At 39.7% G+C, this 15,016-nt stretch overlaps 1 protein-coding gene across 1 annotated transcript in view; it reads right to left on the reverse strand.

Annotated features, from left to right (window-relative positions):
• Nucleotides 1–15,016, reverse strand: part of CFAP74 (cilia and flagella associated protein 74) — a 92,214-nt gene that overhangs the window by 8,299 nt on the left and 68,899 nt on the right. The window contains exons 21-30 of the mRNA XM_040587941.1: nucleotides 14,544–14,666; nucleotides 13,323–13,444; nucleotides 9,260–9,388; nucleotides 6,110–6,197; nucleotides 5,326–5,499; nucleotides 3,871–4,004; nucleotides 2,990–3,266; nucleotides 2,216–2,323; nucleotides 1,378–1,532; nucleotides 16–150 (exon numbers count right to left, since the gene is read on the reverse strand). Coding sequence (XP_040443875.1) covers nucleotides 16–150; nucleotides 1,378–1,532; nucleotides 2,216–2,323; nucleotides 2,990–3,266; nucleotides 3,871–4,004; nucleotides 5,326–5,499; nucleotides 6,110–6,197; nucleotides 9,260–9,388; nucleotides 13,323–13,444; nucleotides 14,544–14,666 — 1,445 coding nt within the window. The remainder of the gene's footprint in view (nucleotides 1–15; nucleotides 151–1,377; nucleotides 1,533–2,215; nucleotides 2,324–2,989; nucleotides 3,267–3,870; nucleotides 4,005–5,325; nucleotides 5,500–6,109; nucleotides 6,198–9,259; nucleotides 9,389–13,322; nucleotides 13,445–14,543; nucleotides 14,667–15,016) is intronic.

Below are 15,016 nucleotides of genomic sequence, written 5' to 3' on the forward strand. Positions count from 1 at the left end.
ATGAATTGCAAATACCTGCAGCTTAAGTTTTCAGGGCCTTTCGTTTCATCAATACGTCCACTTGCAACAAAGCACGGTATGATGTATTTTTCAAACTTCCCACTGAAATTCCTCATCAGGGAGGCCTGGGCTGCCATATAAGCATCAGAACTAGAAAATCCAGGAATAAGAATCATCTCAGTAAGTGAGAGAGCAAGAAAAGAAAAAAAGGCAAATAAATATCTACTGAGCTATTTGTGTTTACTGTTTCTTAGGCACACATTCAAGATGGAACAGTGAAACTAAGCGACTGTCTTGGTGCAGTCATGGACTCACCCTACTAAGTAGTCTGATTTTCTCACCAAAAGAGAATAAAAATTATAAATCCAGATAATAGAAGTTATATGAAACACTGCAAAATCCTCAATACGATTTCCTTATGTTGAATACATTAGGTATTCCAGTGTCTTCCTGTACTTCTACATCATTTCAATGATGTGTGAAGACATGATCACATTTCTCTAATGCAATATGCCAAGCAACACTTCATAATGGGTGTTTTAAAATATAAATTTTATTTTTATGACATGTACTGGAAGTATTTAAAAATTACAATTAACGGATTGCAGTGAACTTGGGATTTTAGTTAAAAAATATCTAGCATCCAGTACAGCCAAATGTCTGATGTTTAAACATATATTTACTTCCAAACACTTCTAAATTCCTCAGATTAGGCAGAAGCATGGTTCTAAAAAGTTGAATTATATGCTAAATGTGGGACCTCAAGTATCAGGTTTTGCATCTAAGTATCTAAATCTGTAGACTGCACATGCTACCAATGTTAGTTCTCACTGAGGTACACGTCCTGTAAAAGGACTATTTAAAATGCACATTTCCAGGACTGAAGATGACCATGACTAATATTGACAGACTGCATAAGCCCTCAAAAAAGGGAAAAAAATATCAACCCACACCCACTGATATGGGCCATCAGATGGCTTCTGTCTGGGATGATTCAGCTCTGCTAGACCTCTTCAGACAAGGTGTATGCGTAGTAATCCCCTTTGGTAACTGAGTTGAGCTTCCTAGTTGCCCTTCAAAATAATACCCTTGTTTGCTCAGCCACATACCCACAGAGCCACATCTCAGGCTTTCTGATATATTCTTTGAAGTCTTCAATCCGTCTGATGCATAAAGGGATTCTGTGCCTTACATGAGAGGGTACAGCTGTGTGGCTTAAAAGCAGTCCTAATTTTGGAAACAGCCTTTGCAATACAGCGAAAGCTATTTCTTCTCTACAGTGTGCTTGCTCGTCTGCCTATAGGTTTTAGTAGATTTATTGAACTACTTATAAAGAGAATGTTGTCCACATAGTACAAGGTGCGTTTGTCGACTTACTCAGGCTTTAACTCTTCGGATTTTGGTTGTTCAGAACTGTTTAGAGAAGTCAGGTATTTACTGCCCTCATCCCTTACAAGCTGTCTGGAAGACTGCCGCCGGGTAATGGAAATGCTTAATTTCTTCCCCTCTCTCTTTTCATCTTTCTTCCTTTTCTGCAAATACACACAGAGAGGCATTATACACTGAGGGTGTAATCCAATCAAGACATCAATTTACAAATACACAGGCCCTGGCCCAAGGAAACAGATCCTAAGAGTTTATGGAGTGCACAAAACAAGGTAACAGCAGTACAATTATGGTTACAAGCCACAGACAACAGTAGTTATTACATATATTTCTAATAATGTAAAATTAAGTTGAAATGGACATATTTACCCCATCTTAAGAGTTCTACTACTGAAGCACATGAGTAAAAGACTGTATCTCTTATAGGAAATGTACCTATTTATCTCATAATTAAAGACACCCGTAAGTGCTCACATAAATTAACTGACCCACAGCTCTGCATATAAAGTTCATGTATGCTGTAAATTGGCATAAGGTGTAGGAACTTTTCTTTTTTTTAAGAGTACCTGCAGTTAGCATTTGCAAGAAAATCTGCTAAGGATCCTTTTGAAATTGCTAGCATGAAATTAAATTATTGTTCAGCAAGGAGACTACACATTAAGCACAACAGTACCTTCATACTCTTGTCTTTTATAGGCAGGTCTTACAGGGATCATGAGTTTGGGCTTCATTAATATGCAAATAATTTTATGATAAAAATACCATCCAGAGAAACAAATATCTGGAAGTAACAGACCAACAGCATGTGCTAGTTCTTAGCATTCCTTACTTGTATTTCTGCCCCCATCGCAGCTGCTCTGCAAAGCCTCCGAACTGCCTCTTCTCTGATTAGCTGATCTGACAATGTTGGTCTGAAGGACACTTGAATCAAGCTTTTCTGGGAGTGCGAGAGCATACACAAGAGCGATAGGCAAAAATTCAGCCCTCATACTTGCATGACACCTACAAAGCTCAATAGCAGCAGACACATGAGAGCAAAAAAATTAACAAATAAAATACAATTGTTTTGCCAAGTGAGTAAGACGATCCCAAGGTCAGTTGGAGCTTTTTTGGAACTCTGCTATGTTACAGTGGGCTGGTTTTACATGACCAGTGTTTTTGATATTTAAACACTCTTCAAATAAATCACAATGACAACAGTGGGGAAAGAACATTCAGGGTGAAAATTCCCATAAAGCATTAGCCAGGTGTGATGGTTAACCCCTCACGTGTTTGATTTCAAACATTACAAACTATTGTAAAAATTGTCTTTTGCCTTGTTAGCTTAAAAGATTATGTCCAACGTCAGACTTTCAAGGGGAAGAAGTATTCCAAATCCACCATTGGGTTGAATTTCAACAAACTTCAAAATGGCAGGATCAGAAATTATTGCGGGTAAAATAAGAAAGTATTAGCTTATTAGCTAAATTATCAAAATTACAAAATATTCCATCTACTCTAATAATAATTTCTGGTTTCAGCTTCATTTACAAGTGACAGCATTTGTGAGGATGTAGATGATCAAAAGATTTGGCAGAACCCTCGAGGTTTAAAGTGAATTTACCTTCCCAGGCAACACAGTTCCAACAGAAGGTGCAATTGTCACTGGACAGTCTTCTGGCACACAGAATTCAAATGAAGCGGGTCCAACCGGGGCAACTTCCCCGTTGCCAGTTCTGGGGACAGCATGAGTAAAGGGGTTGACGCTCACACGGGAGTTCATCACATACAGTGTTGCTGTAGACACACCATTTAAAGCTGTTGCAGCAAAGCGAACTAAGGAATGAGACAATTCAAGAGGTGGGTGGACTCCAACTGCTTTGCATGACAGCTTGAATTGTCTAAAAATAAACACATGATAAATTGTCTCAGCATAAAATAGTCTCTTAATCAGCCCGGAAAATAGGGAACTAATCCTGTAGTCCCTATTTAAGCAGAATTTCAAGCTTGCAATGGGAATTTTGCCTAAAGATGAACAATAATACTATCTATTTTTAATGCACAATTGGCTAGAGTCCCTGCTTGAATTCTTCCTCTGTGAACTTCTGGAAATACATCCAGTCAAATCAAAGTTTATGCCATCATTATTTTAGTAGCATTAGCTTAACGTATGAAACATTTTTACAAAAAAGATTCCTTCGGCAATTCAGCTGAAAAAGGAAGCAGGGCACAGCAAGTGAAGTGACCTGGGGCAAGCCTGCAGCTTGGATAAGTGACAAGGATAAATTTCAGGAAAAGCCATCTCAGTAAAGACAGACGTAAACAAAGGATGAAACTAAGAAGCACTGAGCAACCCTTGTCAACTGGAGAATCCTTACCTGCCTCACATTTTTATCCTAGCCTTTCCTCTTCAAAGCAGGCAGGGATTTAATTTCGGAACTAGCTTACCAGTGGAAATCCAGTGTGATTTAGACTTCTAGATTACCTACCGGTTTCTTAACATACCTATTAATCTCTGACTTGCAGGTTAGTTCAAAGCTGTACTCTTTGGCCTTGTTAGCTTTAAAGATTATATCCAACGTCAGGCTTTCAAGGGGAAGAAGTATTCCAAATCCATCACTGGGCTGAATTTCAACAAACTTCAAAATGGCAGGATCAGAAATTATTGTGGGTAAAATAAGAAAGTATTAGCTGAATTATCAAATTGTTAATAAATTAAAACAAGACATTACTGGCAAGATAAGAAAAAGTTGTTTTTAAATCTACAAATGTCAGAGGAACAGAAACCTTCTACTGAGAAGCTTTCATCTGAGTTAGTGACTAGCGTCTGACTGACGTGCAGATTTCTCATCTCAACGTAACTTGAAAGGCATTAAATCCATTAACTCAGGCTTCAGCGGAATCTCTTCTCCAGTTTCTTACCATCTATGGTAATCACCATTCCCTAATGATGTTTATTTACTCTTCATAGCCAAATGAATGAAATATGATGAAAATCTCAACAGTTCTCCCTGTGTCTTTGAAGAGCTGATTCCTCTGTGGTGTGCAGATACCACAGCAACAAGTACCAGTTCAATATCTATAAATGTATACTGGTTTGTGTTTGAGCTGATGATCATTCACGAATGTCTCCCCATCACATTTTAAGCTAATCATGAAAGACATACTGTGAAGTAAAGATTTAATGAAGCTGAAGATACACATTTCTTTTAGCTATCTCCTTGATTTTAATCCCTAAAATGGCAGAGAGAGGGAGAACGCCTAATTAAATGTCAGGTTCCTCTAGCTCTGATTCCAATATGCCAAACCATTTCACACTGCAATCATCATGCTGTTATGAAGCTTGAACAGCTAACTTTTTGGGGAAAAAAAATAAAACATCAGTAGACCTAGCCCACACGAAACTGGCAGCTCCTGTGATTAATTTAGCTTCCGTGTCAATTTACAGTAAAAAAAGTCAGAAAACACCTAGGCTTGGGTCAGGGGATGGCTCCCAACACACAGTTTGGCCATGGCCATCCTGCTTTACAAAGTGCTTAGGTGCTTGGATGCAAATTGTGCGATATTCCTCAGCCTCAGCCACAGCGACATCCCTAAGCCTGGTGTATTTAGTAGTGTAAGTGACCTGTGAGTCTGAAAGACAAGTGCACCAGGTATTGTTGGAAAGACCAAGTATCCTAATAGGATAAAGTCAGCCTAATGACGTTACGTAGGCGAGAACTGTAATGGCTCCTCAAAGGTGTTCATACTGCTTGGAAAATGCTTAGGGTATAGTAAGATGAAATTTACACAAAGCAGTACCAGAACTAGTCTGCGTGCTTCCACAGTGCTGAGGCAGAGGTATTTCCATGGGTTTGCAAGAACCAATGGTGATTTATTTACATTCACATTGAAACACGGTTTCATAACAATTACATGTATTTTGATACAAGAAGAGGTGTGTGTGGGATAACTACGTACCTCTGGAAGCCCCACAAATCCAAACTCTTGCGGCAAGATAGATTTGTTTGTTATCCTGACATTTGCCTGCACAGCTTCATGGATCGTACAGAATCCAAAATTTATTTGTGATGGACTGATTTCCAAATCAGAAGTAGTAACAATTGCATGGACAGTAAAATTAACTTTTTTAGCCTGAAACAAATGCAAGAGCACAGGATAAAAAAATCCATCTGTAAGGGCAGGATTTAAGTGAATTGTCATCTGAAAAGATAACAGCAAAAAGTTATTCTACTCTATGTTGACAATAACATGTGTAACATGTCTACATAACAAATGTAAATATCTATCTAGGCCTCCTTGTTTTCCAAAAATAAGCAGTAGGAAACATCTCTTTGATAAGTAAAATTAAAAAAAAAAAAAAATCTGTATCGCAAATTCCACACGCTACAATGGAATCACACCTGCATCTTCAGGAAAACGTAAACTGCAAGAATATGCTGCACCTGCAGTACACATCAGAATACAAAGATTGTGCTATGGTATCTAATCACTCTCTGGTACGAAATAAGCTACTGGGGAATAGATGAGCGCTAATGAGAAAGGATGTACCTTTCTACACTGTAAACATACTGACCAGAAGAAACCATCAAATCTGTATTATCACTTTAAGCACCTTTTATTTGTTGAAGTCCTATGATAATAGTAAAGAAGTAATCTAAGATTAGGTATCACTACGTGAATATTCACTAAAATTATTTCATCTATTTTCAGTCTGATAACCAGCATAATTAAAATCACTAACTTTATCTGCAATCAGTATTGTCACTGGGACTTCCAGAATTCTTGTTTCCTCATTAAAATAGCTCCCTGCATCTTCAGGAAGAGAGTGCCTGAAAATCAAAAATACATTGTTTCATAAAAATATTCTTACTGTCTTTTAGCTAAGGGGAATAATAAAGTTTTCATGGATGTATTTCTGAACAAAAAGTAAAAAAATCAAACCAGATACTTAAGGTCTAAAGGTTTTATTATTCACAGCTTTTATTCTTAACACAGTATTTGTGCTCAAATAGGAGCATTCTCACGTATAACTGGATAAGCGTCAACTCCAATGCTTAACTAAAACCTTGTATGCGAATACTAGGGAAAATGGTGGAAGAAAAAGCCAATCAAAAATTAGTGACGTATGAAGTTCCACCTTCTGACCAAGAAAAAGAAGATGCAGTCAGATCAGAAATATTACGGACTTGTCCCAGATTTCCTACACAACGGCATACCTTCAGCCAACCTGCCCTGGGCAGGTACACACGGCTTGCAAGGGTGCAAGGAAGGTAGAGCAATTGAGCTTGCGTGTTAATGCTGGATTTTTTTATTTTTAAAGACAGGATCTCGCACACAGAGCAGCTCAGGGCAGTTACTCACAGAGGCCTGCATCCATTTATCCTCCTTTCAAATGCCATCCAGTCATTTAACATTCTGAAAAATTTACGGCTTACTTTATAATTGGAATATAAGCTGCCTGCGTCTTTGCTGCAACCACAGCACATACCCAACCCAACCCTACCCAACCCAGGCAATCGTTTCCTTTTGACACTGATGTTAGTTAATTACCAGCCAGTCTGCGGCAGAACCAATTGTATCGCATAGCACAGAGACCTAAATAAAGTGAAACAAACTTGGGAGACCAATAGTGTCTGATGATATACCAGATCCGTAATTTATAAGAAGTACGTGGGGCTTCTGTAGCTGAAGCATCTTGCCATCATAAGCTCAATTTCAGAGCTTCAAGCCAAGACAATACAAAAGCTCCAGCATTTTTAGCTTTACTGGTCTATTTATAGTGTCTTACAGCATCCGAGTGAATTGCTTCATATTCTTAGGTCTCCACAGTGATCATGTTCCTACTACTACTACTGGAATTACATGCAATTTTTAAATGTATTGTTAAAGACTAGTTAATGACCAGACAGCACCCACTCAGTCACCATGGTGATCCAAAATCCCGATGGCTGCTATTTTGCAAGTCTGAAATGTGACTTTAGAAGGTGATTTTCCAAGGTGTTGCTAACTTATTTAAAGATAGCAAGGTAGGAATAAAGTACCAGCTTTCACTTTGTCACAGGACATTAGAATAGGAGAAGAAATTCATCTATTACAAAATAATTCAGAGGCGGTAAAAATAACTGTTAACTGTACGTGCACAGTGATGGACTCTAAATTAGCTGTTAACGCCTTGGGGAAAAGACACTGAAATCCTTCAGACAGTTCCCTGAAAATGGCATCTTCATGCTTAAAAGCAATTAAAGAGAAGCATAAAAGACAAATCAGATTTAGACTGCCAGCATCTGCAGGACTAGCTCCAAATGCAGAAAACCTAAAAGACGTGGTATTTGGGAATTCTGAGAGTCAGCAGATTAGAGAACAAGTAAACAGAGAACGTCTGCTTCAAACACCCAGAAAGTTATGAGTGTTGTAACATCTGATCAAGCATTTCAGTGTGCGCAGAATACTCGGGAGAACTTCCCAAGCCTCCAGGTATCTATCTGTTCCCTTGGTATTGCTGAATGAGTGTTTCTTTTTACTTTTGTGTTACCTGCAATATAGCTTTTCTATTACTACAGCTTATAGCACTGAGGCAGTGAGGAGGCACTTACAGAAATGTATCACTCGCTCAGGACTTCGCACCAGCTTGTAGCAAGCTCAGCTTCCCTGTCACACATGCACCCCCCCTGTGCGCTGGGTCTTTTAAAACTGATCCGTATACTGAAACAGCCAAATACTTATTTGTGTATCAGAAATGCCTTAATCTCATCAAATCTCCTTTCTGAAGCTTCCCCATTTTTCAAAGGAAGATTAATGTTCTAAATCCAAGCTATGCTTCTATCCACTCAGTACGCAGCACAGTGCTTTACAGCATCCGAAGTTTAGGAACTGAAAAATGTCACGATAATGGTTACTGTTGTTGTAATCTGATCGGATTTGAGATGTTGGAAGAACTGTAAATACTTCCAGTTCTTTGAAAACTAACCTGGTGAAAATTTCAAAATCAGTGATTGCCTCTCAGTTTAGAATCCAGAGACACTGAGCACGTCAGAGAAGACCCAAATATACACTTACATCAAAGGGACTACATAACCTATATGAAAATAGCAGCAGGTTTGCAGCAGCAATCAACGCAGAAGCTGCTGAAGCACTTGGCTCTACACCAGAATTAGGTTTTATATCATTTAATTTATATTTGAAAAGAAATGTCCTGTTAAATTCTTTAGGATGGCAATGATGAGGTAAATAAAACTAACAGTGATCAACAGAGGCTCTTGTATTTAAATTTTTAAAAACCAGAACTCTTCGTTTCCAGTAACTGAGTTATGTTTGTATATGTCGATGTGCCATGAAATGGAGAAACTTGCTGGGATAAGGCTTTTAGCATCTTAGAAGACGTCATATAAATTGCCACATGAAATTCAAGACCAATACATCCATATTTTGAAGAAAAATGTACACGGGCAGGAGAGAGAGAGGAACAGGAAGCCCAACCATTCTTACCTTAATTAGCAAGCACAGAGTTCTTGTCCAGAAATTATTTAATCAGTGATCCGTGAAGTAGCCACCTGCCTAGATAACCTCTCTCTCATATGAGAATAGCTTCCCCACAGAAATGGGAGCAGCCTACCAGGAACGCAACTGCTAAGATTTTCACACTACTGCTGTCACCACAGGAGAAGCATTTCCTCACAGGTATGTGATCCAAGTTAATTTCCTCCTTGAGCATCTGGCAACTTTTAAGGGGGAGAGCAGGGGGGAGCGGAGGCCTGCCTTGACACCAGCAGCGTGAAGTCCAGCCTGCTACGGTGTGAAGGAAAAAAAAAACCCAACTCTGCTCTGGTTTTCCACTGACAGCTTCCTACAGATATTGTCTTAAATACTGAAAAGATTAGTGTCGTTAGATTACCTGGGCAGAAACTTAAGTCGCACACTGAAGGATGACTGAGCTTGAATGTAACCTGTTTTTGGAAGCAGCTCCATGTGCTTACTCAATCCTTTGCATACTTCAAACTTCAAACGCAGCGTGGCTTTTGCTCTGCAGACAGATCAGACATGCCGAGGTGGCTGTGAGGCCGCCTGCACAGCCACCTCAGCAACATTTGCTCTTGGAGTTTGGTTTCCTCCCACCTGCACCCTCGCACCTCTGCTCTACATTACCATTATAACAACTGTAGGTACACCTAGCTGTATTTCAAGAAATATACACAGCTGATTGGAACATAAGTGCAGCACAGCAGTAAGTCAGATCAGGGGAAAGTCAAAGCCAAATTATTGTGAAATATCAGATAATTATTTGCTCCGAGCATAATTTCCTCTGACTGAATCAATAGGAATGACTCACGTAATGTTTGAGACACCTAATTGATCCTAGCTGCAGCAGAGAACCCACTCAAGACTCAGAGTAGTCTTGTCATGCTGGATCTAGGTTATGTAACAATCGCTGGTGGGTAGGACGTAACAAATAAAAACCTGTTATTCTGTCTAAGAAACAGAAAAATGAAGACCAGCGACCCCCAAGTGGGGCCAAGGGTACCTAGATGCTGCTTAAGCGGCTAACAAGCACTTGAAGTCCCAGCCTGTAGTCAGAAGAATCAAAACAATGAACCTGGAAGTGCAAAACACACCTAAAACATCAACACGTACCCGGTTTGTGAATTCCATTCATCCTCTTTGTCATAATTATCTCAAAATTTCAATACCAAAAATTAAGCCTGTACAGGCAGGAAAAGAACCCTCAGACTCAGGGGCAGGGGGGAGGCAGGCCTGTCTTATCCCATAAATGCACTGAGAACACTGCTGCTGTTGGTCTTTCTCCCCAAAACTGTGGTGACTTTTTGAAACAGATGTGAATTCACAGCGCTCTTGTAACTTTCCCTCTAACAGCAGAGATCCTGCAGGGCTAGAAGTCATAGCGTGGCTAAGCTGAGACTGCCAGTTCCTCTGCTAAAACGTGTGATCAATCTGCCCTATGAATGGCATCTTGGAAGTTAGGAAACATCTCCCTGTTCGCTGAATTCTGGCCATATTATAATGCAGCAATAGCCACAGACCATACCTTGCCCTGGAATTGTATGTCTAAGTGCAAAATTGCCAAGCAATTTACAAATATTTCAGCTTGTCATTTTCCTTCTCTTGGACTGGTTTACAAGCTGCCAGTCCAGATGGTCTGCTCTAAATCAACAGCTATAGCATGTGGTACCGGGAGCCTGCAACGATTTCTGACTGTTGACAATCTAAAAGAGCTATATACTACTTCATTAAATCAGTGCAGATTATAACCTGCCAAAGAAATTACTTTTCAAAGCGATTTATACTGGACAGGATTCTGATAAGAAGATACTGCCACCCTTTCTGCTGCTGCTTTACGCTTTCTGATTACTGTATTCTATGTGACCAGAAAAAAAGCCCAAAACCCCAAACCAACCCAGTATTAACTAACATTCTGCGATTCTACTGAGCTTGCTGGGGCACTTAAGTGCCAGAGCACTTGAAAAATTGATCTGCTATTTATGCTGTAGACTACAGTGTCATCGATTGCTGCAGCAATAAGATATAGGCAAGTTCTTTATGCTCTGCTGTCAGATGTTTGTGTGTACTGGAGCTGGACAAAATGCTATTCTAACCCATCATCTCCCTTGGGTTGGGGTCAGATTTTGCCCCAAAAATCTGAAGAATTATCTCACTACGAGTTTTAAGGTTGTTTGGGGTTTTTCCGATTGTTTTTTGTTTGTTTGTTGTTGGTTCTTGGTTTTTTTGCTATAACTAGTTAGGGATTGGAGCAGAAATTTGTAAGAATACTCCTGAAGAGCAGCATTATTTAAGTATCTCATTAACACTTAATTAAAGTACCTGCGTTCTGGAAGTTATGCCAATAAGATTTCACATCTACTGGCTTCAAACTTCAGTTCTCACTAGCGAAGGCATTTCAGCAGCTGTCAGACAAGCAGCCTTTTCAGCTGGGCTGCGGCAAGTTTACCTTTGGGCTCCCTCAAGTGAGTGGCTGCTCCCAGTGTTAGCTCAGACAGAGCTGTAGTAACTCTAGCTGATACACAGCTCCCATGTGCAGCCACTGTAACAATCTGTTACCTTTGGTTGTATCCTGACAGCAGTTTGGGCGCTTCTTTGCTTCCCTGATAACTGTCCTGGGCTCGGGATCCTGGGTCTGTGTGTAGCTCCAGACCACAGACCCTAGTGAGAGGACCTTTCCCCAGTTTTTCACTATCACAATTAAAATGCAGCAACTTACTACTCTAACTTAAGAAATTTTTCTTGACTGATAGTAGTTTATAACTATTTTCAGCAGTTTAAATTCATTCTGTTTGAGAAGTGGTTTGACATGTACCGTGTAACAATGAGGAATCCTCTTTGATACACGCTACATAATATTTTCAGTAGCTACTAGAGGAAAAAACTTCTCAGGCATCATGTCTGAATGACAAAATGTATCTACTTTTGCAGCATAAAATGTTGAGAGACGTGATGTTCCTGCACACTAAATACTTTGAATTTCAGCCCAAATGACTGTGTAACAAAGAAAATTTTCCTAACTGTGGAAAATTGGGTGATAAATCAAAGACTTGATTTGCCAAGGTACGAAGGCCAGTATACTGCGTATTAAGTGCTCTTAATTTAGTGAAACTTGGCAAAGGATCAGCAGGATTTTTCCCTCAGTTGAGAAGTTTTGCCCTAAGCAATTTGACAGCTTCTATCTTTGGGATCCCCTTGAAATCTTAAGTTTTCATTAGGAGAGTTATTCTGCTTCTATACTTGCAAGTTTTATCCCTGGGTTATCTAGACCAAGTAAAATCACTTATATAACAACTTGTGCTTGTCATATCTGTAAGCTGAATTTCTGAGATAACAGCTTTACTCATTTCTTTCCAACTGTGAAGAATCTCTGCAGTCTGTAATTCTGGTAAGAGGTTTAGAATGGATGCCTTCTACAGAACCAATCTCTCCCCCACCCTCTCACAAACCCACCCCAACCCTATTTAAAAAGAATCTAAGAAATGCAAATTGTTAAAATAAGCGCTCAATAGTGACTGCATTAGGTGGAGAGAAGACACCCAGCACCTGAAGACAACTGAGTAAAAGATCATACAACTACCCTCTAATAGCACAAAATCTCTGGCAGCCAATCAGCTGAAATATTATCTTTATATTAGAGTGCAAACAGAACCAGTCTCCGGACATCACTGACTTGGACTACAGAAACACCCAGACATTTTATCCCCTGCACATTGCTATTTGGTCACTAGCTGTGTACTCACAAGGTATCTGTCACTCCAGTGCAGTGCTAAGGCCTGTATGGGTTAGGAAAAGTTGTATCCTTCCCATTTTATGGTAAACACAAAAGGACTGACACGAGTTATCCAGCATTGTACTCCAAATCTGGAAATACTGGTGACTGACCTTCTCAATAAAGAACAGTTGGCATGCGGCTGGCTTCCAGACTGTAAGTCTCCCATGGACTTTAATTAAAGGTAAAATAGCTGAGAAACAACAAAATACTCTTTCCTAAATTTTCCTGGCTGAAGCAATTATACCCAATGTGCACTTAAGTTTAGACTCATTTATCTCCCTAATGCTCAGTGTGCAAATCCCACACGATGGAACTTGGTGGGGCTGCTGTTCCCGAGGAACTTGACAGTTCTACCATAGAACAGGTACAGCACAGGGTATCTTGCAGCAGCATGTATTAACCCAGATACTTCATAGCTACGGCTAGTCTTGGGAATCTGGGAGCGTAGGGTACCCAATTCCAATTTCCACAGCAGCGTGGAACTTGGAGGACTTTCAGGATGTCCTCCTGGAACACCAGAGAAAAACCCAAACTGTTCTTCAGCTTCCTGTGACAAGATGGGTCTGGCATCTCAACAACCACAACAGAATCTCAAGACATCATCTAGTAGCTGAAGATCTCATTATTTAGCCATAGCAAGGCAGCTGCGAATTAAAGGGTAGCTCACCTGCTTTGAATGACAACGCAATCCTGATAGAGTCGGTCATACATACAGATCTTTAAATCAACGTTGGGATTGGGCACCCAAACCGGCACATCAACAGAAACCCCAACGGCACTAAAGCATAGCTGTTAATACATAAATCAAGAGTGCAATTATTTTTGTTAGTCTCAAATTCTTACTGATCTAGACAGAACAAGACTTTCTGCTATAAACTAGAGCTGAATAAAATATTCTAGTATTCATATTGCAACAGGTTCTTTAATTAGGCAAATCATTCATAAAATAAAACCTAGGTGTTATGGTGTCCCAGCAGGAAAAAAAATTGTACTTTGATTTCAATTCTTTGATAGGGAACATGAAGGAATTGCATGCATTGAAAAGAAATATTTAAAGTGCATCTAGCTTAAGTGAATATGCCGTAATTCACAAACTTGAGAGACTGCAGCTTGTTTAGCCAGCAGAGCAATGCTGTAACAGCAGCAGTGCTGCACTTGCTGTAATGACCTCAGGTCTGACAGCAGTGACCACATAGCTCAGACTTGGACAAAATGACCCTGCAGGAGCAGGAGAGGGTGCCCACAGGAGCCTTCGGTACGCATCTGCAGCTCCTTTTGTAGACTACTCCATCTGTAGACCGTGGAGAGAGCCAAGACTGGCCTACTGAGCTTCTTGGAAATTTTTCTTTTTTTTTTTGGCAAGCTTCTGTGAACTGTTCCCAGGCAGAATTTGGCTTCCAATGAAGTGTAGAATCAAAATATGCTGAAGTGGTAACTAAAGTTGTCATCTCTTCCAGCTTTCACACATCAGTTTCACTACTGCATGCTAAATAATTCCAATTCTGATATATCAGAAAGAAAATAAACTACGTGGGTTGGGAATAGAGGGGAATTAGCTGTTTTCCAGTATGATGTCTGATAAAATGGGAATATCAGGATTATTTGCACAGAAATTTAAGGGAACCAACAAGTTTAACAACCATACTGCATCAGAAAGAAGGACCGTGATTTACAGTTACCTCCCACCAGAGCACATAATACTTGATCACGTGGTACCTCATTGTTATTACTTAGAACGTTCATAAAACATATCTGTCCTCTAACTCCTTCTCCTGTTTATAATATAGGATTTTTGAGCGCTCTCAATTCTTGGGAAAAGCAGAAGTAGGAGGACTCTAAACTCTTTTTCTACAGTGTTTTGAAGCAAGTCTTGCACAAAATCACTCACTGGTTTGCAGTCTGAGTTGTCAAACATGATCACAAACTCTGCCCGCACATCTCCAGGGATAGCTGGGACAAATATAATCTGAAGTTTGACTGAGCTGCGGGGTCCAATTTCACCTTCAGTAACCTAAACAAGAAGTAACATGTTTTTAATGAAAATACTATATTACTGTAGTTGGCTATAGACTGTATTGAAATAAAGAAGCATTATATACTCATACTATACAAACACTCTACTACACCTAGCTTGTAACTAGATAGAACACACTATGCAAGAGAAAAAATAAATAAATCAGTATTAGTAGCTCCCTAGGAGGTTTGTTGTGGGGAAAAGACTTGGCATGACACATGGTTTCGCAACGAATCTTACTGAGTCTCCCCTGTTACTGCAGGAGTCTGTATGACAGCTAAATAATGTGGTTTACCAAAGTGTTTCCATCATGTATTGGGGAATGTGTAACTAAAACATGGAGAAGC

The sequence above is a fragment of the Falco naumanni genome, chromosome 3 (genome assembly GCF_017639655.2).
Source record: "Falco naumanni isolate bFalNau1 chromosome 3, bFalNau1.pat, whole genome shotgun sequence".
Lineage (NCBI taxonomy): Eukaryota > Metazoa > Chordata > Aves > Falconiformes > Falconidae > Falco > Falco naumanni.